General features: G+C 44.4%; 1 protein-coding gene across 2 annotated transcripts in view; it reads right to left on the bottom strand.

Moving 5' to 3' along the window:
* LOC135903396 (uncharacterized) overlaps nucleotides 1–26,193 on the bottom strand; it is a 124,737-nt gene that overhangs the window by 82,464 nt on the left and 16,080 nt on the right. For both annotated transcript variants that reach the window (XM_065433706.1, XM_065433705.1), the window contains exon 5: nucleotides 25,327–25,444. In XM_065433706.1, coding sequence (XP_065289778.1) covers nucleotides 25,327–25,444 — 118 coding nt within the window. The remainder of the gene's footprint in view (nucleotides 1–25,326; nucleotides 25,445–26,193) is intronic.

The following is a 26,193-nucleotide window of genomic DNA, read 5'->3' as shown; positions in this document are numbered from 1 at the left end:
CGACAACTTCTGGGCGGCCCAAACCAAACAAGCGCATTCCTTCTCTGAAGCGCTGTAGGCTTCCTCCCTTACATTTAGTTTACGGCTGGCATAGAGGATAGGATGCTCCTCGTTATCGTCGCCGACCTGACTAAGTACCACGCCCATACCTCTGTCGCTTGCGTCGCATTGAACTATGAATTCCTTTGTGTAGTCTGACGCGCGAAGCACAGGGCGAGAAACCAATAGCGTTTTCAAACTTTGGAAAGCGTTCTCTTTGTCCTTATCCCAGTGTACGTTACTCGGTGCTCCCTTTCGGAGGGCGTCTGTTAATGGACTTGCCAATTGCGAGTAATTCGGAATGTACCGTTGATAGTACCCCACAAGTCCCAAAAATGAACGAAGGTCCGTTTTCGTGCGCGGCTGAGAAAATTCTCCAATCGTAGCTATTTTCAGCTCAGCCGGCTGTCTCATGCCCTGACCGACAACATGGCCCAGATAAGTAACCTGCGAACAACCAAACCTACACTTTTCCGCTTTCATCGTTAAGCCGGCTTCCCTCAACCGTGAGAACACCTGTTTGAGGTGCGATACATGTTGATCCCAGCTGTCCGAAAAAATGGCCACATCATCAAGATAAAGTAAGGCGAACTCCTGCAAGTCCTTTAGGACAATATCCATTAACTTAGAGAAGCTAAACGGCGCGTTCTTCAGCCCGAAGCTGAGTGCGAGAGGGCGAAAAGTGCCTACAGGCGAGATGAATGCGGCATAGCGGCTGGCACTTTCTGAAAGGGGAACTTGCCAGTACCCCCGCACGAGATCTACCGTTGAAATGTATTTAGCAGCGCTAACTCTTTCAATTCGTTCCTCAATGTTGGGTATCGGGTACAGCTGATCCCTAGTGATCGCATTTAACTTCCTGTAGTCAACACACGGACGAGGGTCCTTGTTAGGGGTTTCTACGAGTATTAGCGGTGACGTATAGTCACTCTCAGCGGGCTCAATAACTCCCAACTCTAGCATGCGCTGTATCTCTGCCTCCATAATCTCTCTGTCTTGGAGACACCCTGTAAGGTTTTGATCTTACTGGTTCGGTAGAGGTCAGCTCAATTTCATGCGTTATCAGTTCGGTTCTACCCGGCCGATCGCTGAATCTGTCGAGATGTTCCCCTAACACCCCTTTTAGCTCATCTAGCTGCTCGGGTTTTAGAGCGTGCGAGCTTACCGAGTGTTCTCCTACTTCTTCTAGGCCGATTTCAGAGTTGGAGGTCGCCCTATATTCGTCAAACTTGGTACTAGTGCCATCCGGCTCTTTGACGGTATAGTTAACGACTCCGCTCCGCTCTACATACGGCTTCATCAAATTACAGTGATATATCCTCACTTCCTTCCTGCGACCGGGCATTCTCAAAGCATAGTTAGTATCTGAAAGTTTGTGCAACACTTTAACGGGCCCGTCCCAGTGAACTTCAAGCTTGTTCTTTCTTGAAGGTTTGAGGATCATTACCTGGTCTCCGGCGTTAAACGTACGAAGCCTCGCATTCTTGTCGTAATAGAATTTGGCGTTCTTTTGAGCTAGTGCCATGTTCTTTCCGACTAGTTCTTGGGTTGCGCTTAGCCGTTCCAGTAAATTTAGCACGTATTCAACCACGGTTGGACTCTCCCCTCTTTCCTCCCACATCTCTCTTAACATTCTCAGTGGAGACCGGAGTGTCCTCCCATACACTAGTTCTGCTGGTGAGAACCCTGTCGCTTCATGTGGAACCGCTCGCAAAGCAAAGTTGCCGGCAGACAGTTCTCCCAGTCCTCCTTGTGCTCGTAACAGAGCGCACGCAAAACTCGCTTAAGCACCGAATGCCACCTCTCTACACTGCTTGACTGAGGGTGATAGACAGAACTGTGTATTAACTTTACCCCGCACTTTTGCAAGAATGTGGAAGTCAGTGCGCTCGTGAATACTGACCCTTGATCTGCCTGAATTTCGGCTGGAAACCCAACTCGTGCAAACACTGTCAAAAGCGCGTCTACTACTTCGGTGGAGCTGAGCTCTTTCAAAGGGATTGCTTCTGGAAACTTGGTAGCCGGACACAGCATGGTAAACAAGTACCTGTAGCCTGATTTTGTTTTTGGAAGAGGCCCTACCGTGTCTATTACAAGTCGTCTGAAAGGCTCTGTTATTAAGGGCACTACCTTCAGTGGAGCTTTCCAAGTCTCTCCTGGTTTACCAGAACGCTGGCAGGCGTCGCATGATCTTACAAAGTTTTCTACATCTTTGAAACAGCCAGGCCAGTAGTATTCCATAAGCAATCTTTCCTTTGATTTGTTTATGCCTAGGTGGCCGGCCCACCCATTTCCATGACAAAGACTCAAAAGGTCCTCCCTATACTTAGTAGGTATGACTAACTGATCTAAAATCCTACCCTTTCGATCTCTGTAATGCCGATACAACAATCCTCCTCTCTCATGTATCGTTACGTTGCGCCTAGCAATGCCTTCTTTAGCTGTGTCACGTAATTTAGCTAAGCTCTCATCATTCTTTTGCTCAGCTGCCAGTGACTCTCTATCCACGCGTAAGAGTTGATCAAAGTTCTTTGAGGCCGGTGATAATAACGACCCTGTCTCGCTTGTGAGCGCGTCTGCTTGCTCTTCCTGCAGGCTAGAACTCTGACACTCTAGTGCTACGCTCTCATTGAGCTGGTCAGCTGGCAGGCTCTCCTCAACTGTTCTTTTGTCCCTCGGGCCTAGCTCGGATTCGGGTATTGAAGTTATCCCCTTTTCTGCTTCCGCTGGAGGAGCTTGAGCATTTTCAGCCGAAAGCGCCGCGATCTTACGAGCTTGGCCTCGGGTCAATGCCTGTACTATGCCCTCTCCCAGTTTGAGCCCTCTGTCACGCAGTAACTGATTCGAACGATTCGAAAAGATGTAGGGATACTGCAGTGACAAAAATTTGGAAACTGCAGCCTCAGTCTCTAGCTCCCCGAATGGTCCACTGATTTTGACTTTGGCCATGGGCAGACACACGCTGTGTTCTTCTACAACCTGTTTTATCCATGCTACTTCTCCGGTGAAGTCATCTACCATCACGTAGGACGGATGGACAATGTCCAGCGTGGCGGCACTGTCTCTTAGCACTCGGCATGGTTTTCCATTAACTTGCAGGTCGTGGAGATATGGGCTTAAAAGTTCCATATTCTCATCCTTTTCCTCCACGTAGGAAAAAACTACGCTAGACTTCTCGCAGTTTACAGCTATATGTCCCAGTTTGTGGCATTTGTAACAGCGAATTGGTCTAACAGATTCGAATTTTCTGTTCTTTTTGTGCGGTTTCTCCGTTAAGTTTCTCCTCGCTCTTTTCTGCGGGCTTTTCCGCCATGTCTACAGGCTCGGATCGTCTAGTTTGCGCACCCTTTTTGAACGGAAATGGTTTCCGCGGTCCATTTCGACCGTCCCAGTTTCCCTCCTCGGCGTTCAACTTTCTACGGGTTGCGTACTCTTCGGCTAATTCAGCCGCCCTTTCCACAGTGTTTACATTACCTCTGTCTTGCACCCACAGTTTCACAGCTTGGGGGATGGTTTTGTAAAACTGCTCTAGACACGTGCATTCAATGATCATGTCTCTGCTGTCGTACGCTTCCGCGCTTTTAAGCCACTCGACTAGGTTGGCCTTTAAGCTATATGCAAACTCCGGATAGCCCTCGCTATCTTTCTTGCCTGTGCTCCTCAACCTTTGCCGAAAAGCTTCGGCTGAAAGGCGGTATTTCTTCAGGAGACTAGCCTTAACTTTTGCATAATCATATGCATCCTGCACACTCAATCTGGCGATTACTTCCGCTGCCTCACACGGCAACATAGACAGCAACCGCTGTGGCCATGTACTCGGGCCGAAGTTTATCTTTTCGCAAGTCCTTTCAAAATTGCTTAGGAACAAGCCTCTGTCGGTCCCGACCTCAAATGGCTTTAATAGCCTGTCCATGCGGTACGATTCTGCCTCACTTGATCGTCCCAGAGCGCATTCACTTCCTTGAGACATCTCCAAACGTTTGCTTTCAAGTTCCAGTTGCATTTTTCTTAACTCGCGATCTTTATCGCGTTCCTCTCTCTCTTGTTCTTTTCTCTCTCGTTCTTCTCTCTTTTTCAGAAGTTCAAACCCCATTTCAATTTCTTCCTCACTGGCCTTTTCGGAAATTAGCTCCAATAATTCCGAATTGAGCATTTCCTTGCGTACATCTAGGCCCAGTTCCTCACCAACAATCAACAACTCGTCTCTCAGCAGTGTCCTTAACTCCATGACTGCTGCTTTACTGCCTTGATTCTGCTCTCTAAATCTAGCTAGGAAAACACAACCTAGCTAACACACAACAATCTAGCTTCCCTACTGTTCTAAACAGAACAACCACAAAATGAAGCCTAGAGAGTCAAAGCAAAAACCAAGCACTCACCGCAGATACAGCACCATGTCGCAAAGTCCATCTCACCGCTGTCAGCCAGTTGTCAGGATTGGGGGCTCAATCCCATCGTCCGTGGTCCTTTGCCAAGATTGGAGTACGGCATGAATTCGAAGGTAGCTGGCCCATGCCGTCGTCCAACTTATTTACGCTGAGATCGTTGATGAAGTGAAGAACTGTTTCTCATCGAGAACGAGGAAAAGGGTTTATTTACAGAAATTAAATCAGTCTAACATGACTGCTTGAGAAAAGGAGTAACAGTCCAACATGACTGCATGAGAGAAGTGACTCAGTCTAACATGACTGCTCAAGAGAAGTGTCCTCAGCATTCGCACAACCACAGTTTTTATACACTCGATCCGCCGGTCATACGACGCGGCGACTGTTCGTTTACTCATCACCAACTCGCCGCTGCTCTGCAGATCAGTTTACAGACACAAAGGCACACACATTCCGAAGCCCAAACGACGGCGTTGGAGGGTTGCCGTTCCGGGAATTATCGGTGCCGATCGAGGGTCGCTCGTTGTTCTGCGCCACGCCGAAGCGTGAGAAGCACAAAAATGCGTCGTTCCCGCGGCAGCTTGTCCATGCGTGTCAAATCAGCTCCGTGTTGGGGAACTCCGGAATCATTATTCACACACCGAACTAGTTCCGTCACAATGTCGATGGGGCTGGAGGAAGGAAGCGGTTTCCACCACAAAGGCCGCTTCTTCGAACGCCTCCTAGCTGCAGCGACGGTGAGATGCGCATCCTGTCGCCCTGTCGTAACTGTGTGGCAATTTTGCTTTCCAGCTCGCCATTCCTAACATAGGGTAGCAGGTCAGTTAAGCACTGCAGACAGCCACATTTGCAGGCGCAGCCTTACGATTTAATGTTCCCGAAGACTTTACTAGAACATTAAAACAATATAAATGTACTGCGTGTTTTACAGAAGTGTGTTGCAAAGTTTCATACTATTTTAGATGTCTAGCCTACAGAAGCTCAGCATTCTCGACTGGCCACACGAACAGCGTCTGCAGTTGTCTGCTATGTGCAGCGTCTCCTTATATTGAGCCGGACGTGCCTCGTTTTAATTTTGCAGAACCACAGAAAATAGCACGTTAGCTGCGTACTGTCGTTTCCGCAAGTATCTTCCCTTGTTTGGCAAAACGCGCGGAATGCATCCATAGAAGAGTTTACACAATTAATTGTTTGCATTGCTTAAAGGGACACTAAAGGTTACTATTAAGTCAACGTGGACTGTTGAAATACCATCACAGAAACCTCGAAACGCTTGTTTCGTGGCAAGGAGAGACTTATTTTAAGAGAAAATGCGTTCTGAAGCGTCCGCGTACATCTAGCGCAGTTCAAATCGCCTGCCCTCCGATCGAGGAGAACTGACATCATGGTCTCATAGTGACGTTGCGCCATCGGTGAGTAGAACGGCGTCCGCAGACGGCGCTACGGCTACGGCCAGAAACAGAGCCAAGACAGAGCCGACAGCAGAGCGAAAGCGGGAGTATGGTGGCTAGCGGAAGGAGAAACTAATTACGTCCCACATTACGTCCTACGGCACACGGAAAGTCCGTTTTCGTTAAACTATAGGCTGCGGCGAGCTCGCAGCGTGGTCGGCGTGGTCTGTGAGAAGTGACGAGCCTTTCCGCACTCGCAACAGGGCATAAAAAAGTGCGAATCGACGCAAAACTCGGCCTAGAAACGTGCTTCGCCACAACCGACCCAGATGTCGTTTCCCGCACCGCCACCAGGCGCCGCTACTATACCTCAAGCTCCAGCGCAAGACGCCCATAAGCTGGTACTTCATTCTATGACGCAAACTTCGACGCTCGTCGCAATAGAGCGTGACACCGACAGATTGGCTCGCGATGGTGGGCTCAACTTCAGCGATTTGAGCACCGACGAGCGAGACCTGCTGCTGAGGGCTCGCACTGCCGGCGTCGTTGCGTACTACGACGGCGGCCTCGACACCGGCTCTCCGGAGCGGGAAAGCAACGAGGGCTTCCCACGACATCACATGGACGTGGCATTCTCGCTGCTTGTTCCAAATGAAAGTTTCGCGAGCCAGCAGAACCCTCACAGCACGACGCGATAACGAAAGTACTGAAACTCCAAAGCGTGCGTGGCGCAGAGTCGAGCGAAAACGAAACCTTTCGACCACCGATACTACTGAAGGGTAACGTCAAAATCTTATTTTTTGTTAGAATCGAGTAGACGTAGACAAGTAGCATTTTCTTCCGTCTTATAATCGAATGAAATGATATTTTTAATACGAGTAGTTGAGTATTAGTAACTTAAATTACGGGGAGACCTTTCGTCATCGGTTTAGTGCCGGAATGTCGCTGGGGGGTCTCAAATCGTGTCATGCATTTACCCCAATTTCTCGGTTACTAAAGCTCTGTTCGCGATTATATTGACGCCTTAGACGTTCTAGAACAATGCTCTACCACTTTAACTTGACTTTCTGGTAACCTTTAGTGTCCCTTTAACTACAACCATAAGTTTCATTACTGAATCCACATCTGTTCATTCAGGACAGCGAAGGTCAACACCACGCAGGCTGAGTGCAAACATGAAGCCATTGACCCTGCATGCATAACTACCAGTCCGAATCACGTGCGCGTACGAACATTGCTCGTACGCGGAGCGCCCGTCCAACCTTCCTTCTGGTCCAGCGTCTCATGCTTCACATTTCTAGAAAGTTGCTCGTTCGAGCAATCCAAGCTCGGTTTCACTATGCAGGTTCAACACGTCATTTATTGTGCTGCCGCTCGATGCTTTCATTTGTGAACTTCATCCTGAAGATAAAGTTGAACGTCTAGACCATGTGTGTCGGCAATACTCCGACTAAGCGGTGTAGTCTTTACTCCAGTACGCATTGGCGTAGTCGGGGATGGGGGGAGATCCCTGACCGCCCCCCCCCTGGAAATTTTCTGACGTACACCCCCCCCCCCTACCCCCTTTCTCACGGAACAGAAAGTTTCAGGAGGTGGGCGCCGACAGAGCGCCATGGATGAAAGGGAAAGCTTGAATGTGAAAGCTAGGCGAGTCTAGTGGCGGTGGGAAGGGGGGCGTTGTCATGGAGGCGATCCCCTCTCCCATGCACACAACATTGAGGCCCCACCGATGGCGCGCCTCTACCCCATTACGGATCGTGTTAACCATACCTGCTGAGGGGGGATAAGCGCTAATAGTTTCACCCAGAGATAAAGATAGGGCGAGCTCGTGCATAAAACTTGGGAGGCATTGTTGCTCCCAACCAGACCTTCGCATCGTCGAAGAGCTTCTCATTTCTGGTACGTGACTGAATCGTCGACCACGCTGCGCGGAAGAAAAGCATAACGAAAATATTGCGACTTGCTTGACTAGGAAACGCATTATAAACACCTCCCCCCCCCCTTTTTTTATATTTAACTAAATAGCGTTAAAAGCCCCGTGTTGCAGAAAATCCGGTGTCGGACGTCGTTTCGGCAAAAAGATTTTCGAACCAACCATACCCAGGCCCTCCATGGTGCGCAAGGAAGCTACTGAAATAATTGAATTTCCTAAGCTAACATACGTAGAAAAATCGTAAAGTACTACTCACACACAACCCACAGACATGGTAGCATCGGACTGTAATTTGACTATACGAGTTAGTTAAATCATAAGAAGCGAACACTGACACCAGGGTCAACATAGGGGAAAGTACTTGTGCTTAATAAATGAAATAAAGAAATGTTAAATTAATGGAAATGGAAGTGGATGAACAAACAACTTGCCGCAGGTGGGGAACGATCCCCACCTGCGAAGGTTGTGGTATCGTTTCCCACCTGCGGCAATCTTTTTCATCCACTTTCATTTCCATTAATTTATGGTTTCTTTATTTCATTTATTCCCCTATGTTGTCCTTGGTGTCAGTGTTTGTTGGCTTCTTATGATATGACTAATAAAGATCGGGCCCCTCGTTTAACCACCTTTCTTCTCGTTATAATATATAGTTCGTTCAAAGTGATTTAGCGGCGCAAAGCGGCTAAGGCTATGCTGCGCCAAACACGAGGTGTTTTAAAATCCAATTTAGGAAGAAAAAGGCTTTGTTAAGCTATATTTTATGTAAAAAGATGGTGTTACCTAAAAATTTACGCGCATTAGATAATGGGACTATCGGATAATCTCCTAAAATTAAAGCATGGTGTAAAGGTATGTGTAGTTGATATAAGTTGTGTAAAAGATTTTGTCTGTGTACTTCAATATCTGTACATGTCAGTAACATATGCATAACTGTTATTGGTTCTTGGCATTTCTTGCATATTGGTGCGTCTTTTTTTGTAAGTAAATAATTGTGTGTGAAGTGTGTGCCCAATGCGAAGTCGACACGAAACTACTTTGAAGAACCGCTCCTGGTGGCTACATGACTTCCAATCACCGATTACGGGTTTAGTAAGATGTAGCTTGTTATCTGCACAATTGTCCCATTCGTGTTGTCATTTTGGCGTTAAGGCCTTCCTAATAGCACGGATGCTATCTTATATGGAAGTGTTGTGCTTGTTATGCTCTTGTACGTTGCCATTGATGCACATCTATCAGCTGCTTCATTACCCAGTATCCCAACATGGTTTGGAACCCAGCAGAAACAAATTGATTGCCCGTATTTGTTGAGTGCCATCATGTTTAAAATGTCCCCTATCAGGGGTTCACAGTCAGATTTCAGAAGGAGAGCCTTTAGTGCACTTAGGGAATCAGAGTATATGACTGTATTTTTGTGTTTGTCAGTGATAATCTTTTTAACCACAACCCATATAGCATAAACTTCTGCAGTGAAAACAGAGGCATGTTTTGGTAATCGAATACTTGTTTTCCACTTTACAGCTACGATCCCCAAACCCACTTGTTCTGTTGTTTTAGAGCCATGAGGGTAAAATTCCATGTAATTTTGATATTTGTCCTGAAGAGCGCAGAATTTTTGCATAATGTATTTGTGTGAGGTGTCTTTTTTTTCTTTAGATGTGATGTCCTGTCACATAACTGTCTGAAGTCGTACCACGGGGGATAATGTTGTGGTTTTTGGCAACCTGGAGACTTAATGAGGAATATCATAATCCCAACAATATTCCTCATATCACAGCACAAGCAGCCTAATCATGTTCAGTTTATTTGTATAGTGTAAGCGTGAGTTGCATTGTATGATGATGTTCTAGCATATGTGTTGCGGTAATGACTGAATCCTGAGTATGTAAGAAAAAGCGAGTAACACTGCGCTGCTGTTAGGGAGGTTCCTTGCACTCAACATATAAATGTTAGACACACAATGTTCTGTAGGCACTACTTGCCAGTCGCAGTGCAAGGTTATGTACTGGGTCAAGTCATTGAATGTAAGACTGTCTGGCTGAGCCACAGACCATGCAGACGTAGTCTGGAAGGCTATGCACAAGAGACTGGTAAATACATAAGAAGCATGTTCAGTCAGAACCCCAGTGCTTAAGGGATAACACTTTCAGAATATTTAACGCTTTATTTGTCTTTATTTTTGTTGTCTTTATATGGTTCACGAAGTTTAGTTTTTGTCAAAGATTACTCCCAAGAATTTATATTCTTGTTCTACTGGCAGCACCACATCGATTTTGAAACCGGGTCTAAGTACAATCCTCATTTTTACGAAAATGGCACTGTAACAGTTTTCTGAGTAGAGAAGCGGAAGGCATTTTTCTCATCCCATTGTATCAGCTTATCTATTCTGATCTGGAGCTACCTTTCACATGTTGGTAAATTTGAGGTATGGCACACTATTTTCAGATCATCAACATATATGGAGTGCATAAAAGAGGGGGGAATGACTGTTAACAGGTCATTTTTACTATAAAGAGTGTTGTGCTAAGTATGCAACCTTGTGGCATGCCATTTCCCTGCATAAAAATGTGCGAGAGCACAGTGCCTAGACGGATTTGGGATGTTCTATCGAACATAAAATCTGCAAGACAGTTAAGCATTTTGCCACACATTCCTAAAGCAGCGAGGTCACGTAAGATTCCAAATCTCTAAGTGGTGTCATACGCTTCTTCTAGATCGAAGAACACTGCCAGGCAGTGCTGTTTGTGTAAGTATGCTTTATGTATTTCACGTTCAAGTCGCACGAGGTGGCAAGTCGTTGAACAGCCTTTTTTATACCTGCACTGATGAAGATCAATTAGGTTCCGTATGTCAAGAGTGAATGTTAATCTCGCATCTACAACACTTTCGTATGATTTAGCCAAACATCTTGTCAAGGCAATGGGTCAAAAGCTGCTTGGGGATGTGGGGATTTACCTGTTTTTTGAAAAGGCACAAAAAGGCTATTGCGTTTTTCCAATCTTTTGGCATGATTCCAGATTCAAATACTTATTTCAAAAATTTTAGGAAAGCATCTACAGATGCTTGGGACAGGTGTGCAAGCATGGAATAATGGATCCGCTCAGGACCTACTGCAGTTTTTTTGTCAGCACAGAGTACCCTGTTAAGTTCCTGTAAAGTAAATGGAGCATTGGATTATTCTTTTGACATACAAGCAGTTGGTAATTTGTCCTTCTCTGTTGAGTTTTTTATTTTGAGAACGTGTTTGAATAGTTCGCTGAGCTAGAGATGTTTTTTTGTTTTTTTTAAATACTGTTGGCTGTCTTGGCCATAACAGGGTGGGTACAGCAAATTTGCACATAGCGTAAAAAATGTAAACACCTTACAAACGTAAATAGAACATGAAGCAATGAATGTTGGAAATACAATGCAAAACAAATAACCAAATACAAATACAATCTTCTGGTAAGAAATACATGTTTGTAACATTGTGACAGCGAAATCGGAAACAGCATAAAAGAAAGACTATTGTATGTATTTCTAGAATAGTGTGACAACGTTTGCACGACACTACTAAAATTCAATTTCATAAAAGGTTTTTAACGCTTTCCTCAAAGATTTTAATGCTACTCGACTGCAAAACAGACGCTGGCAAACTGTTCCATTCCTTGATCATTCACGGAAAAAATGAATAAGCGTACATGTCCAGATATGCTTTTGGAATTGAGAACATGCAATGATTGCTTGACCTGACGTTTCTAGCCTGCCTGGGAGCAAGATAGGGCGTGGTTTCAATATTGAAGTGGCCTTTTGATAACAAAAAAAGAAATTTAAGTCTAGCCAACTTATGCAGTTGAGCGAGTGGAGGCAAAGCAAGCAACCGAAGCATTTCAGAAACTGAGTCAGTACGATAACACCGGGAAAGAATGAACCTTGCAGATTTTCTCTGTATCTTTTCAATGCAGTTTATTAATCCTGATTGAAACAGATCCCAAATGACACTGGCATACTCTAACGTCGGTCTAATATAAGTTAAATATGCAAGTAGTTTGATGGGTGTGGATAGAAATGCTCCTAGAATAGAAATGCTGTGGATAGAGTATTCGCTTGTTATTGTAGTGTTGCTTGAATGCCTGAAGGTATAAGTAAGGGTATCATGTATGATGAGTAGTACCCCCTAAACTTCCCAACCTGTTCACGCATACTTTTGGATGTGATGATGCTACTAATTGTAGATATGTATTTCTGCCAGTACAATTTTTCAGCTTGTTTTCAAATATATCAAGTACTCGCTTTGGCTTGTTTGAAATTCAGAAAGTTGCCATGTGGTGGGTATCTACGCAAGATTCGCCAGGCATTATTTTGCTGTTTTCTTGCTTCAGTGCATTCATGTGTCCACCAAGGATTCAGCTTTTTCCAAACAATGACAGAAGATTGAGGAATGGCCTTTTCAGCTGCAGCAATTATACAATTAGTCAATTTTTCATTAATTTCATCAATACTTAGGTCTGTCAAAATGAGCTCCTCCAGCTTGGCACTTTCTGTGAAAACAGACCAGTGTGCCATCTGTAATTTTCAATGATGCAGTTTATAGAATATAATGGGTAGCATTGATGTGAAGTTGATTACAATAGGTAAATGATCACTGCCATATGAAGTCTCCAGTCCTTCCCATTTAAATTTGGTAAGAATATCCAGTGAGAAAAATGCTAAATGAAGGCAGCTAAAATTATATGAACTTAGTGAAATATATGTTAGCATACCTGAGTTCAAAAGACAAATGTTGTTTGTTAAAATAAAATCTTCGATAAGTTGTCCTCCTTGGTCATTCTTATCGCTGCCCTAAAGAGTGCAATAGCACCAAACTCTCCAACTGAAAGAAAAGGCTCCGGCCACTGGTCAATTAAATTTTCCATGTCTCGAGTAGTGAATTGGGTATGGGGAGGAATGTACAATGAACAGATGGTGACAGTTTTAAGTGATAACAGTAACAGCTACAGCCTCGTAGAGTACTTAATAGAACATTCCATGTGGGGATGCTGATTTGAACAATAGCGGCACCTCCTGACGGCTGGAGCGCTCACAGTCCTTTCGTACGACCGTAAAACCTTTAAAAAAATCCGTATTTTTGGGGCCTAAGCTCGTTTCTTCAAAGTAGAATGCTACTGATGATAACTTATTTATAATGTCTTTGATGTCACCTAGATTGTGGATTTGGGCTCTGCAATTCCAATGAATGATGAAAGACATTTTAATGGAATTGAAAAAATTTACTTATGTGTGTGAGCTGCTATATGTTGTAGGCGTACACATGACCGACACCGATTATTAGTTGTCACTTGGCAATGCAAAGTACAAGCCACTTCGTCTGCCCGCTGCAGAAGATACCTAGCTCCCTCCAAGCTGTCAGCGAATTCTTACCATCACGTCCGATGTCATCGACCATGGAGATGCATTAGTGTTACCTTCTGCACATTGTTTCACAAAGGGGATAGCCATTGTATCAGGCCTAGTTAGATTTGACATGGGTCTGCGCTTCTCACTGCAAGGAACACAACACCTGAGAAAATTCTACTTCCTAAAGGTGCCACTTTGGCTTGAGTTGTTGATTCCGAGCCTCTCTGTGTCGTTCCCCTTAAGGCGGCTCCCCCTGAAATCACTCATGCTGGACATTATCCCTCTACCTCCTCTCTTGCAGCCGTAATGAGCCCCTACTTGACCCCTTCGCAGACGCAACAGTTAGTTTGTTGAAGAGGCATGAAATTTCATTCTATGGCCATTCTTCGACACTGAGTCAGACTTCCGTCACAACGCATTGGATTCAGACAGACGGCAGATCCATCGTACGTCGCCGGCCGTATCGCATGTCACTAGCAGAGTGCAACATTATTAAGGAAAACGTCGCCGGCATGCTGCAACATGAGATAATCCACACCTCTGCTAGCCCTTGGTTGTCTCCCATCGTTCTGGTCTGAAAGAAAGATGGCTCCGTGAGATTTCGTGTCGATTACCGAGTGCTCAACAAGATCACGCGCAAGGATGTATACCCTATGCCTTGCATTGACGATGCCCTCGACTCTTTGCGAGCTGCAGTGTACTTCTCCAGCCTTTATCTGCGTTCAGGTTACTGGCGAATTCCGATGCATGAAGTCAACAAAGAAAAGACAGCATTTGCAACCCCAGATGGCCTTTACGAGCCCAACGTCATGCCCTTCGGCCTCTGCAATGCTCCCGCAACTTTTGCTACCTTCGTCAACAAGGACTTGAAATTTCATGTGGAAAGTGCACAATGGTGGCATTCATGAGGAAGCTAATGTCTGCTTACGGCATATCTATTAACGGACAACTTATACCATACAGCAGAAACCACAGGCTTTTGGGAGTCGTAATTGACAAAGAACTGCCTTGGACTCCGCACGTGAATTACATGAGAAAGTGGCTCAGTGCTGTCACCTGCTCAGGTTCCTTGCAGGAAAAAGTTGGGGATTATCTATACACGCTATGTTACAGCTGTACATGGTGTTGTTCATTGGATTCCTGCGGTTCAGCCTGCCTGCAATATCCAACACGTGCAAGACTAACCTGCGTACGATTCAGAGCATTCAAGCCCAAGCCCTTCAGATATGTCTGCGCTTACCACCCAGTGCATCAACGGCTGAAACCATTGCCCTTGCGCAGGATTACCCAATCACGATGCACATTACCATTGAGACAATGCGTATGCATCTCAGACATTATGCTAGGACCCCTACCCACCACTTGGCGAGCCTCCCTGCTGCAAGGCCCTGCTCGACATTTAGCGCTACTGTAAGTGCAAATCGTGCGTTGTTTACTTCAGGGTACACACCTGCGGCCAAGGCAATGTTTCCTCCATTGTGTTTGAGCCCTCCACAAGTACATATCATGATTCCAGGACTACAGAAGAAGACAGATCTACCGGCCCCTGCTCTAGAACAGCTGAGCTTACTTCTTTTGCATGAAAAGTACAGCAACCACCTGCACATCTATACTGATGGATCGACTACGTCGTGCAGTTCTGGTGGTGCAGTGGTTATACCAACACGAGGAATGACAATGCGGTTCAAGACATCACATGTCACGACCTCAACGGCGGCAGAACTAACGGCCCTCCGTCGTGCTCTGGAATTCATTGATTCTGAAACACCTAGAAAATGGGCTGTGTTCTGTGATTCGAAACCGGCATTTACAGTGGACGCAGTCAGTTCTCCAACGCGGATGTCATGACCAATTGACATACGAAATCGTGAAACTTTACCATCACGTCCAACAAAAAGGTCACGAGGTCGTTTTTCAATGGGTACCTGGCCATTGTGGAACCAGTGGCAATGATTCCGCTGATAATGCTGCTCGCACAGCACATCAAGAACAGCACAGCATTCCAATTCCGCTTTCGAGGACAGACTCCCCAAGGCAGTTTCGACACCTGGCCTGCAGTCTCTCACCGACCGAGTAGAACTCGCTAAACTTAAGACTTGCATGACTGCATCGATTAAACCCCTCACTGCAACTCCGACCTCCACTCAGACTTCCTCGACGTGAAGCTACGCTTCTCTGTCACCTTCGGTTAGGAGTTGCCTTCAGAATACTCTACATTAATTGGAGTGACTGACAGTGCAGCATGCAAGGTCTGCGGCACCGAAGAAAATATCGACCACCTGCTGTGCCACTGTCCATGATATGCCCCAGAAAGACAAGAACTTGCCAAGGCTCTCCAAAAACTGGACAATCAGCCGCATTCTGTGCAGGTGCTGCTGAAAAACCACCCCCATCGCTCGTTGGCCCATAAAGCGGTGAAGGCCCTTTTGTGCTTATTAAGGACGATGGGCTCGTGCGACCATCTGTGAATATTAATGCAATTTCTATAAGACCACACGCGTCAGCGAACTCACTGCAGTTTCCTTCTTTCTTCCCTCCTCTCTCTCCCTGTCATTTTTATTTCCCCTTTCCCATTCCCCCAGTGTAGGGTAGCCAACCGGATGTTATTCTGGTTAACCTCCCTGCCTTCTGCTTTTCTCTTTCCCTCCTCCCGCAACTTTTGAGCACATGATTGACACTCTTCTACATGGCCTGAAGTGGAAAACGTGCTTGCGCTATCCGGACGATATCATTATTTTCTCATAGATATTTGCCCAGCACCTGCAACGTCCGGACGAGGTTCTCATATGTCTCGCTAGCGCTGGTCTTTAGCTTAACACCAAAAAGTGCCATTTTTCAAGCAAGACGATCAAGGCGTTAGGTCACATTGTGAGCAAGGATGGTATTTGACCTCATCCTGACAAAATTTCGGCAGTACTTTGTTTTCCTCGACCAGAAAAGACCAAAGAATTATGCAATTTCCTTGGCATCGCTTCCCATTTTCACTGATTTATACGCGACTTCGCCTCTATAGCTGCTCCTTCACAGAACTTCATTCTGGTGCTCCCTTCGTACGGTCACCAGAATGTGAATTTGCCTTTGACCAGCTGAAGGGCGCTCTCCCATGTGAATGTCTCCTGTGTGATTTGGTGAGACTGCATCCACAATCTTGCACACGGACGCTAGCGGCCATAGAATTGGTGCTGTCCTTCTCCAGCAAAACGCCACTTTGTGTGAGAGAGTCGCTGCATATGCAAGTCACGTACTCACACCTTCTGAGAAGAACTATACCATCACTGAGCAGGAATGCCTAACTGTTGTTTGGTCTATCCAGAAGTTTCGCCTTTATCTCCACGACCGCTATTTGACCATAATTACAGACCATGTCTTGAGATAGTTATGCTGCCTGCACTGCATTATTTGTCTCCGTGTTCTTTTGTAATGTAACCTTAATTACAACTGTTTTACATTTGCATTATTTCACCCCCCCCCCCCCTTGTAATGCTCTCTGAGCAAATGTGGGACGGTATAATAAATAAATAAATAAATAATTTAAAAAATCACGCCTTATGTTGGCTCTCCACACTCAAGAACTTGTCAGGATGTCTTGGTCGCTGGATTCGTCTGCAAGGATGACCTTGAGATCATCTACAAGTCTGGTAAAAAGCACCAAGACGCAGACGCTCTTTCTCGCTGCCCACTTCCTACAGCCGCACTCATCAATGACTCTGCAACCCCCTCCACGGATGTAATCACTGACATCTCTTCAACAGCGATTCTGTCCTTCGCCGCTCTTTAACATCTCACTTTGTATGACCATGAATCATTTTCGTCTCAACAACTTGCCAATTCGTACTGTCGACGTATTATAGACCGCCTTCGTGGAGCTTCGCACCTGCCTAACGCCAGGCTCCGTCAACAGCTGACACAATTCAAGCTACAAAACTTGGTGCTGTACTGCCATATCCATCATCCGCTGGGTGCTTGTACTGCCTCACTGCCTTTGTGCTCGTGTCCTTCAGGCCTTTCATGATGATTTGACTGCTGGCCAACTTGGCATCCAGAAAACTTACGACCGCGTAAGAAGTCGCTTCTACTGGCCTGGACTGTCTACCAGTGTGACGAGATACATCTCTTCCTGCGCCATTTGTCAGCGCCGAAAATGGCCAACATCAGCTCCTGTCGGGCTGCTACTGCCAGTCTCATGTCCTGCGGAACCATTAGAGGTTGTTGGCATTAATCTCTATGGGCCACTTTCCATGACTCCCACCGGTAGTTGATGGATAGTTGCAGCCGTTGAACACCTCACGCGCCATGCTGGAACAGCTTGTGTCAGTTCTGCATCTGCTTCTGAACTTGCTACCTTCATTGTTCAAGCCATAATTCTGCGTCACGGCACCCCTCGTGTCCTCCTGAGCGACCGTGGAAAGCCATTTCTTTCAGAAATGGTAGGTGAAGTACTCCAGACAGAACCTCTGGCACAACTCACAAGACTAATTCAGGGTACCATCCTTAGACCAACGGCCTGACTGAGAGGTTTCATCGTACGCTCTCTGACATGATAGCCGCCAATATTCCACTAGATCACAGAAATTGGGATGCAATTTTGCCATTCGTCACCTTCGCATATAACACCGCCATTCAACGTACAACTGGCTACTCGTCATTCTGCCTTGTTTATGGCCTTTTGCCCAGTTCCTTTCTCGACATTACTTTCTTCTCTGCCCCTGTCAGTCCATCTCCATCTTCCTGCGAAGAATGTTCCCCGCCTCGACCACTGTTGCCAGCGTGCCCGCTCCAACACCAAAGTCAGACAACAGGACCACAAACATCATTATGACGCATCTCATCGCATAGTTTTCTACCAGCCCAACGATGAAGTGCTGCTCTAGACATCAGTTCACACTCCTAGGTTGTGTGACAAGTTTCAGTCCCGCTTTATTGGCCCATACACGGTCCTGGAAATGACTTCTCCTGTTAATTATTGTGTGGCCCCTGTTGTTCCTTCAACTGACCGCCATTGCCGCTCTGCCAAACTAGTCCATGTTTCACGTACGAAGCCCTTCATGCGATGTCCCCCGTACCTTTAGGCTGCGGCCAAGATGGCCGTTCTCGCGCAGCGGAAATTCGTGTGGGCATTTATTGTGCACTTCTTCATCATCTGTATACTATCATCATCATGTGTGTGCCCTTCTTTATCGCACGGGTAGTCGCATCATCATAGTGGACTGTGCCGAGGGTCCTTTGCCGTGTCTCTCTGATATATATATATCAGAGAGACACTGCGAAGAACCCTCGGCACAGTCCACTATGATGACACATATATATATATACAGTGAAAGCTCGTTAATTCGAACTTCAATCATTCGAATTTATGGATAATTCAAACTGTACGATTTGGTCCAGCCAAGCTCCACAGAAGTCTATGTATAAAAAAGTCCGTTAATTCGAACACGAGAAGGTTCCCTCACGGATAATTCGAACTATGCTCGCCTGGCACACGGCCAGAGAAACGCGCCTACTGCCTACACACAAGGCTGTATTGCCTCCAAAACGGAGAGAAGGCGAAATCGGAAAAAAATCTAACCGACGCGGTGTCAACCAGAAGGCAGCGGCGGCCGCCGCCTCTACGTTCTACGTAACATCCGAGACTTCTTGCCTATTGCAAATCTCGGAGGTTTTGCAAATCTTGTACAGCTGCTAATTTTGTGCGGAGATGGCACGGAAAGCGCCAAAACACAACGAATCAAGTACGTCACAGCTGCGCTTGCAATCAAGAACCAATGAATCAGGGCCTTCGCCACCTTCTCATGTTCAGCGTCTTTGTCTCGGCAGTCTTCATCGGTTGTACACCTCTGTTTTCAGTTTAGGAGGTATCGGCCGTCGCGATTCATTGTGATGGTGTTAAGCCTCGGCTAACGTTCGTTTCGGTGGACGTCGGTGGTGTGGCACAGTCGGACCCAGAGCTTCGACTTGAAGATGGCGTGTGCCGCGGGCACACGCCATCACTTTCTGACTCGCCAAATTTCTGACATGCCCTACTGCTTCCAAATCGCAGTGTACTGTTGCTCTCCTTCACTTTCGTTAGTTCGAACTTTCGTTAATTCGAACTGAAACGACTTCCCCTTGCGGTTCGAATTAACGAGCTTTTACTGTATATATATATACAGAGAGAGAGGGAGAGGGTGGGGGTAAAGGAAGGGAAGGAGTGGTAATTGTCGGCGGAGAACCCCCCCCCCCCCTCTTTAAAATAAGTTTCTAGCGACGCCACTGCTCGCAATATGAGTCTGATAATTCCAAATTCGTAATATGTGGAATACGTGCAATGCTTTAAATCTTTAGTATCTTGCCACCACAGGATGCAAGCCAGCTTTTGAGACAAGGTGCTCAGACTTAGAGAAGACGGATATCTATAGTGAATGATCAAAAAATTTGTACAAATAAAAGAAAGTTATGTCTATTGAGAGTAAGCTATTTGGTAAAGCTATTGGCAATGGATCTATGAAGAGAGAGAATGCAGTTGAACTTATATGCAGGCACAAGTTACCGCATAGATTAAAATGCTAAGTGGTTAATCAAATACAAAAAGGGAAAAATTGTCATCCACCCAGCAGTAGCTAGAAGCTACAAAGCTTCATGCTTTCTGCAAGTGCCCAGTGCGCCACCCACAGCTGCCCCTGCATACAGCATCCAACACACCTAAATGCAAAAAGATGCTGTTGTGTGTTTTGAGGCAAAAGCAACATTAAATTGTTTCATATTTGAAGCTTCCCAGTCAGTTAACTTGCTGCCAACCACATAAGCCAATCTTTGCCATTTTTTTTTTTTGTCAGCTGTATTTCATAGAGGGGAGCACATATAAACTTTTTCGCATACAAATATAGTAAGTATCGAATAACGAACTGTCAAACACAGACGCATATATTTGCAGCAGGAATATTTATTTTGACATAATTAGATGCCACACTTGTACTGACGAGAGAAAACAAGACACAGCCAACTATCATGGATAATTAGGATCAGTTCTAAACACAAGATCACTAACTGATCACAAGCAAGCTTTCCAAGATCACAAACAAGCTTTCCAAGAATGATTGGCTGGGCTATGACTAGCTTTCCAAAAAAAGCTAAATAGATTGTTATTGAACAAATATCAGAGCCTATGTTCACAAAACCGCTCTTGCACAGATGTGTTCGTAAGAGAAAATATCAGCCAAATGTGATGGTGGACATGTCATAAGCAAAGGCAATCAGCCAATGGCAACAGTCACTTACGAGCGAAAAGCTTTGTTAATTCGGCCCCAGAATTGTGGAGAAGAAACAGCTGCTGAAGGGCTTGTGTGCCGCAGACACATGTAAAAGGGACCGTTGCAAGAAAAGCACCACAGGTTGTAGCGTAGAAGATAAAACTTATAGGTGACTAGACCACAAGGAACACTAAGTGACAGATTACAAGCAAAAATTACAGATTGACATGTAGACTTCTGCTACAAAACCGAAAACAAGACTTGCATTACCCATTTTGCTTCTGCATTGCTTCGAAAACTTTTGTCATTGTTCCACTTCTAATAAAAAACTACTGGAAATCATTGCAAGTTCAGCACTCGGCTTATTGTTTCATACTTGTCTTCCTAAGGCTTTATTTTCCTGTTAGCACAACAATGTATTCATTACATGCTTTGACAAGACTCAAATAGAAGGTTAGCTTGTGCCAAAAAGAAATTATCAACACGAACCGCAATATGAAAGCTTGGAAAGGAAAGTCAACAACCTAGATAATCGGAGAAAGCGACCGAATTTAATTCTTTATGGCCTGCCAGAAACTGATGGAGAGATGAGTGAAATTCTTGGACAAACTGTGAACTGAGTTGTTATGCAGGACACTCTCAGCTTAAATCTGGTTACTATCAAACGCATACACTGTCTTCGAAGAGCAGAACAGAACAAGAATAGGTGAATAATTTTCAAGCTGCTAGATTTCAGACAGAAATCAGCCATATTGCCATAAGCCACAAAAGCACCAACTTTCCAATTGGAGAATATTTTCCACCCAGAATCAGAGACATTAGAAGGAAGCTGTGGAAGAGCGCCAAAGAAAACCACAAGAACGAGAAGGTATCGCTAGCATTTGATAAATTCTTCATTAACAATCGAGCCTTCACTTGGGACAAAGAAAAAAACAACAACCTCCCTCTCCAAACATAGGGTGACACACTGCTGAGGCGGCAAAGTCGCCAAACTTATCAACACGTAAAATCCAAGCCCTAACCATATTAATGTTAACACAAGAAGTGTTATGAAAAAAATGGAGGCTCTGTAAAGTCTTCTACTTGAACATGATCCTGATAAGAGCGGGAGCTAAAGAAACATGGCTTTCCCCCGAAATATTTGACGATGAAGTTGTTCCTCCTAATTGTGTCATTATTCACAAAGACCGACCTACTTGCCTCTTTACAGCATCGCCTTACCCATCAAAAAACGCCTTTCATATGTATGCCTTCCCATTAGGACAGACACCGAGACCGTTTTCTACCAGCTTCTTTTTGATGACACCCACGTATTTGGCGGATGCATTTACCAAAGCCCATCATCCGGTCACGAGTGCATAACCACAATTCAAGATTTAATCCAACATCACAAATGCAGCTCTCGTGTCCTGCTTATGGGATACTTTAACATTCCAGACATTGATTGGACTACACTTAACCCCACATCGGTTGCGGCAGACGTATTGATAGACCTAATGTTAACTTTAACCTTCATCAAACCATATAACCTCCAACGTGTACACAGAACACAACTAAAAACATACTTGACTTGATACTTCTTAGTCAACAGTTTCCTGTAGACCTGGTTCCAACTGATATAGCTGAGCGCATATCTTAACATAGCAGATCCATCTGCTTGCTGCTGCTTGGCTTAAGCTTTACAGGTCAATAGTGTGAATCAACTGTAATCAATTTTGAAAGGACAGATGATAATAGTGTGCGAACCCATCTTGCACAAGATTTTGAATTTTTTTTTATAGCTAGCTTCCGACGCAGCCAGTGACGCCAATCTACTCTGGCCCAGGTTCAAATCTGCTGTTATCCACTGTATTACTAACTTCACACCAACAAAACTTAGGAAATCAACAGCAAACAATCCTTGGATAACACATCAAGTGATTCAGGAAAATAAAAAAAATAGAAAGGTTGTGCAGAGTTGTAAAGAACATTAACTGTGAACTTTCCATTTGACACAAACTACGCTGCACAAAAGCAGAATTCAGGCAAAAAACTAAAAATGTCAAACAATAATACTTCAGCATGACCCTTCCTACTTGTGTCAAAAAAAATCCTAAAAGGTTTTGGAGACACCTTCACACTAACAATTCCATGGCATCACACACGGGTCATTATGAAAGAGCAGAAGATAATGCATACAAAAATTTTTTTGACTCAGTATTTACTACAGATAACGGTATTATTTCTCCTATTTTATCCCTTGGCCCATCAAGCATCGATTGTCTTGAAGTCCTAGATGCCAAAATACTCAACTTACAGCTTAACTAAGATCCTAAAAAATCCAAAAGCCCAGATGATATTCCAAGCGAATCCCTTAAAAGATATGTAGAATGGTGTAGCAAGTATCAGGCTTATTTTCTGCAAATCACTTACTTTCTCTCAACTACCAAACGACTGAAAAATTGAAAAAATAATACCCATTCATAAACTAGGAGATAAATAAGTCTTTGGTATTGAATTACTATCCGATATCTCTTATTAGCACTTTGTGGAAGTTGTTAGAACACATTATCCTAGAACACAAATGTTTTTCTTGAGAAACTAAATTTCTTGTCCCCTGATCAGCATGGATTTCCTAGCAGTCTGTCCGCTATTCCTCATTTAACTGAGGCACTAGTTCATGACTTTGCACTTAACATCAATAATCACAGCCAAATGGACATGATTTTACTTGATTTATCAAAGGCCCTTGATTGTGTTTGTCCCAGTAAATTAAACGCAAAACTAAAGAGTGTAATCACAGAGGGATTAGTTTTTTTCATGAATAAGAGATTTCTTAACAGATTGCTTCCAGTTTGTGCTTTTCGAAGGTGTTCAATCAGAAACAGTCCCTGTAACTTCTGGAGTTGCTGAAGGTTCCATCCTGGGACCACTATTATTTTTGATATTCATAAATGTTGTTACAAAAAACATTTACTATAGTATCAAGATCTTCGCTGATGGCTGCTTTATCTATAAGGAAATTCACAGTTTCATAGATGACCTTAAGCTCAATGCATCCATTTATAAGCTAGTAGATCGGTGTGCTAAATGGCAAATGTCCTTTAATAAGAAAAAAAATCTATAACCATTACAGGCCATCTCAATTCACTTGCACTATTAATGGTAAACCAGTAGTGAATGTTAAACACAAGTATTTAGGCATTATGTTGACACCTGACCTCAGATGGAACACACACATTGCCAACACTATGACAGCTGCACTGTGTAAGCTCTCCTACGTAAAAAAGATGTTGAGGGATGGCACCTGCATCCTCAAAGTTAATAACTGCATTCATAAGACCTGTGTTAGAGTATGCGAGCACAGTTTGGTTCCCTCATTCGCTAACTAGTACAACAAAGTTGGAGTCAGTACAGTGCAAAGCCATAAGTTTTGTGTATCACAAGTACGAACACACAAACTCTCCCACTAACCTTCTGGCTTCTGGCATTACGACACTATCCACTAGGGCAAAGCAGGGACATCTCAAGTTTCTGTAAAAACTTCTGCATGACAGCTGTAAGATTGGTGTAAGTATGTTGCATTTTCACAGTTGTGCCTGACTCACCATAAGCATAATTGCACATTAACTGAATACTCTTTCAAGGACTTGTTTAGGCAATAATTTTTTCCACTCACAATACATTAGTGGAATCGGTTAAATCTAAGTGTCACGGACGCCTCAACATTGTCTGCTTTCAATACTAAGGTAGAAAATACATTTAACCTGTAGTACCATCGGCATTGCCACAGACACTATCTCATTTGAATGCTAGTTCTGTTTTCTTAGATTCCTGCATTTATAGGATGTATTCCCTTATCCTAATATTTGCTGGCGGTGAGTAGTCAAATGTGCACCAGGGTCTGGGTGAAAGACATTCCCATTCCCATTTTTGTAACAGATTCTAATGCTGGCAATCCTGTGCTTGGTTTTACTTCACTTTTTATTTTTTAGTATTATTTTCTGGTGTTTGTACATTGCGCATGATTGATATGCTGTTAATTCTCTTTGCTTGGCAAACTGGTCGTAATCCTTCCTCGGTGATTGTGCTTCATTTTGTGTGCGCACCATGCACATTTTTGAAATTTCAGTGTGTGTGCGTACGTATGTGTACGTGCGTGCGCGTGTGTGTAGTGCACATGCTTTCAAAATATTGATTTTTTTTTAAACATGGTTATCCCTTTATAATGCCCACTTGCTATGCTCTCAACTGAGAGTGGCAGTATTAACAACAAATAAATAAAATAAATAAAATAAAATTAATAATAATTTGCTTTCTTTAGCAGCCAGAGACTAACAGTTGATTGCTGCAAAATATTTGGTTAGTCCCAGTATTCAAAATGCCAAACAGTTCATTTTAGAATACAAATAGTTGGTATGCAAAATTCTATTCATATTCAACACTTCGAATATTCACCTCACCTATAATCTACAAAACATTTTTTTAAGATTTTTGAATCACGATCAGCACTGCTTATAAAAATAAAATAAATTCTGGGGTTACACAGGTCAGAACCATTATCCAATTATGAGCAACACCAAAGTGGGGAACTCGGGATTGATTTTGACCAATCGGGGTTCTTCACCTAAATCAAAGTACAGAACCCTTTTGCCCGGATGGAAATTCCACCATCGTGGCCAGGACCGAAGCTTCGACGACCTCATGCTCAGTAGGAGCTACTACAGCAGGCCATCTTCAGTGCATTGAAATGCATCTGAAGATGGCTGCAAACAGACACCAACCAGCGCTAATGTTTTTGGCCCCACTGTGTATGCACTGTCATAGTAGACCGCCTTCTGAATAAATACCCTGTGCTGGTATTTATCTGAGTAAATAAAGCTGGAAGCTGAGGCTGCCAGCAGAAATAGCAACATCTGGGTTGTGCCAGCACCAGCTGCAAGCACACTTAAAAATTACGCTGTGTTATGTAGATTCATTGCCAAAAAGAGCGCACTTACCTGGGGTGGTTAGACTGTGCAACTGTGCAAAGGGTTTCATGAATCTTTGTCTCGTAGGGGCCCAGCCTCATTATTAACAGGGACATTAAAAGAATCAATGCCGCATCACTTATGATACCTGTGAGAGCAAGAAAAGGGGCAAAGGGAACAAAAAACACATGGTCTATCTCACGCATAAAAATATGAAAACAATTACAAAAGTGTGAAAGCTGCTAAATGATACCATTTTCACAACACAGCATAAGCAAAGCATTGGATCACATTGACAAACTTGAATACCCAAGGCAACATGAGCTGCGAGAGAAACCGTAGTTTCTTTCTTTGTCTGTGTGGCATGAGTGTCTGTATGAGGGTGCATGTTACAAGAGGTCCTCGTGTTAGTTTTGCCCAACTGGCATTTCTTTTAATGTGCACCCAAAGCCTTGCGTACTGCCCCCCTCAATATGAAGCCACCATGGCTGAGAACTAAAACCTGCGATTTCTGACATTCCAGAAGATTCACCACAGCCACTAGGCCACCACAGCGAGTAACTCATTTAAAATGCAGCAACCCAAACCAAGTAGGCTTGAAATGAAGCCACAGACGAGAGACACAGGTAACATGCAATATGAAACCTGCATGTGAGGCCTTTAATGTTTCTGAAGTAAGAATTACTCTAGCCACTAAACAATGCTGACAACAGACCAGCTTTTATGACTGAGCAATGCTAGGAACCCTGGTTGGTGCCTCTGTGGAACATTCTGATCTAGCCTTTCTCATGCAAAGGGCAGGGGTACATTCTGTATGTGTCCACCTAGTGGACACGTCCATTTCGTCTCCTTCTCAAGTTCCGATTGGCTGGGCTGGGGCACATGTCAGAAGGATCC

The sequence above is a fragment of the Dermacentor albipictus genome, chromosome 2, assembly GCF_038994185.2.
Source record: "Dermacentor albipictus isolate Rhodes 1998 colony chromosome 2, USDA_Dalb.pri_finalv2, whole genome shotgun sequence".
NCBI lineage: Eukaryota > Metazoa > Arthropoda > Arachnida > Ixodida > Ixodidae > Dermacentor > Dermacentor albipictus.
The sequence above is the reverse complement of the archived record's forward strand: the minus strand, read 5'-3'. Positions and strand labels throughout refer to the sequence as shown.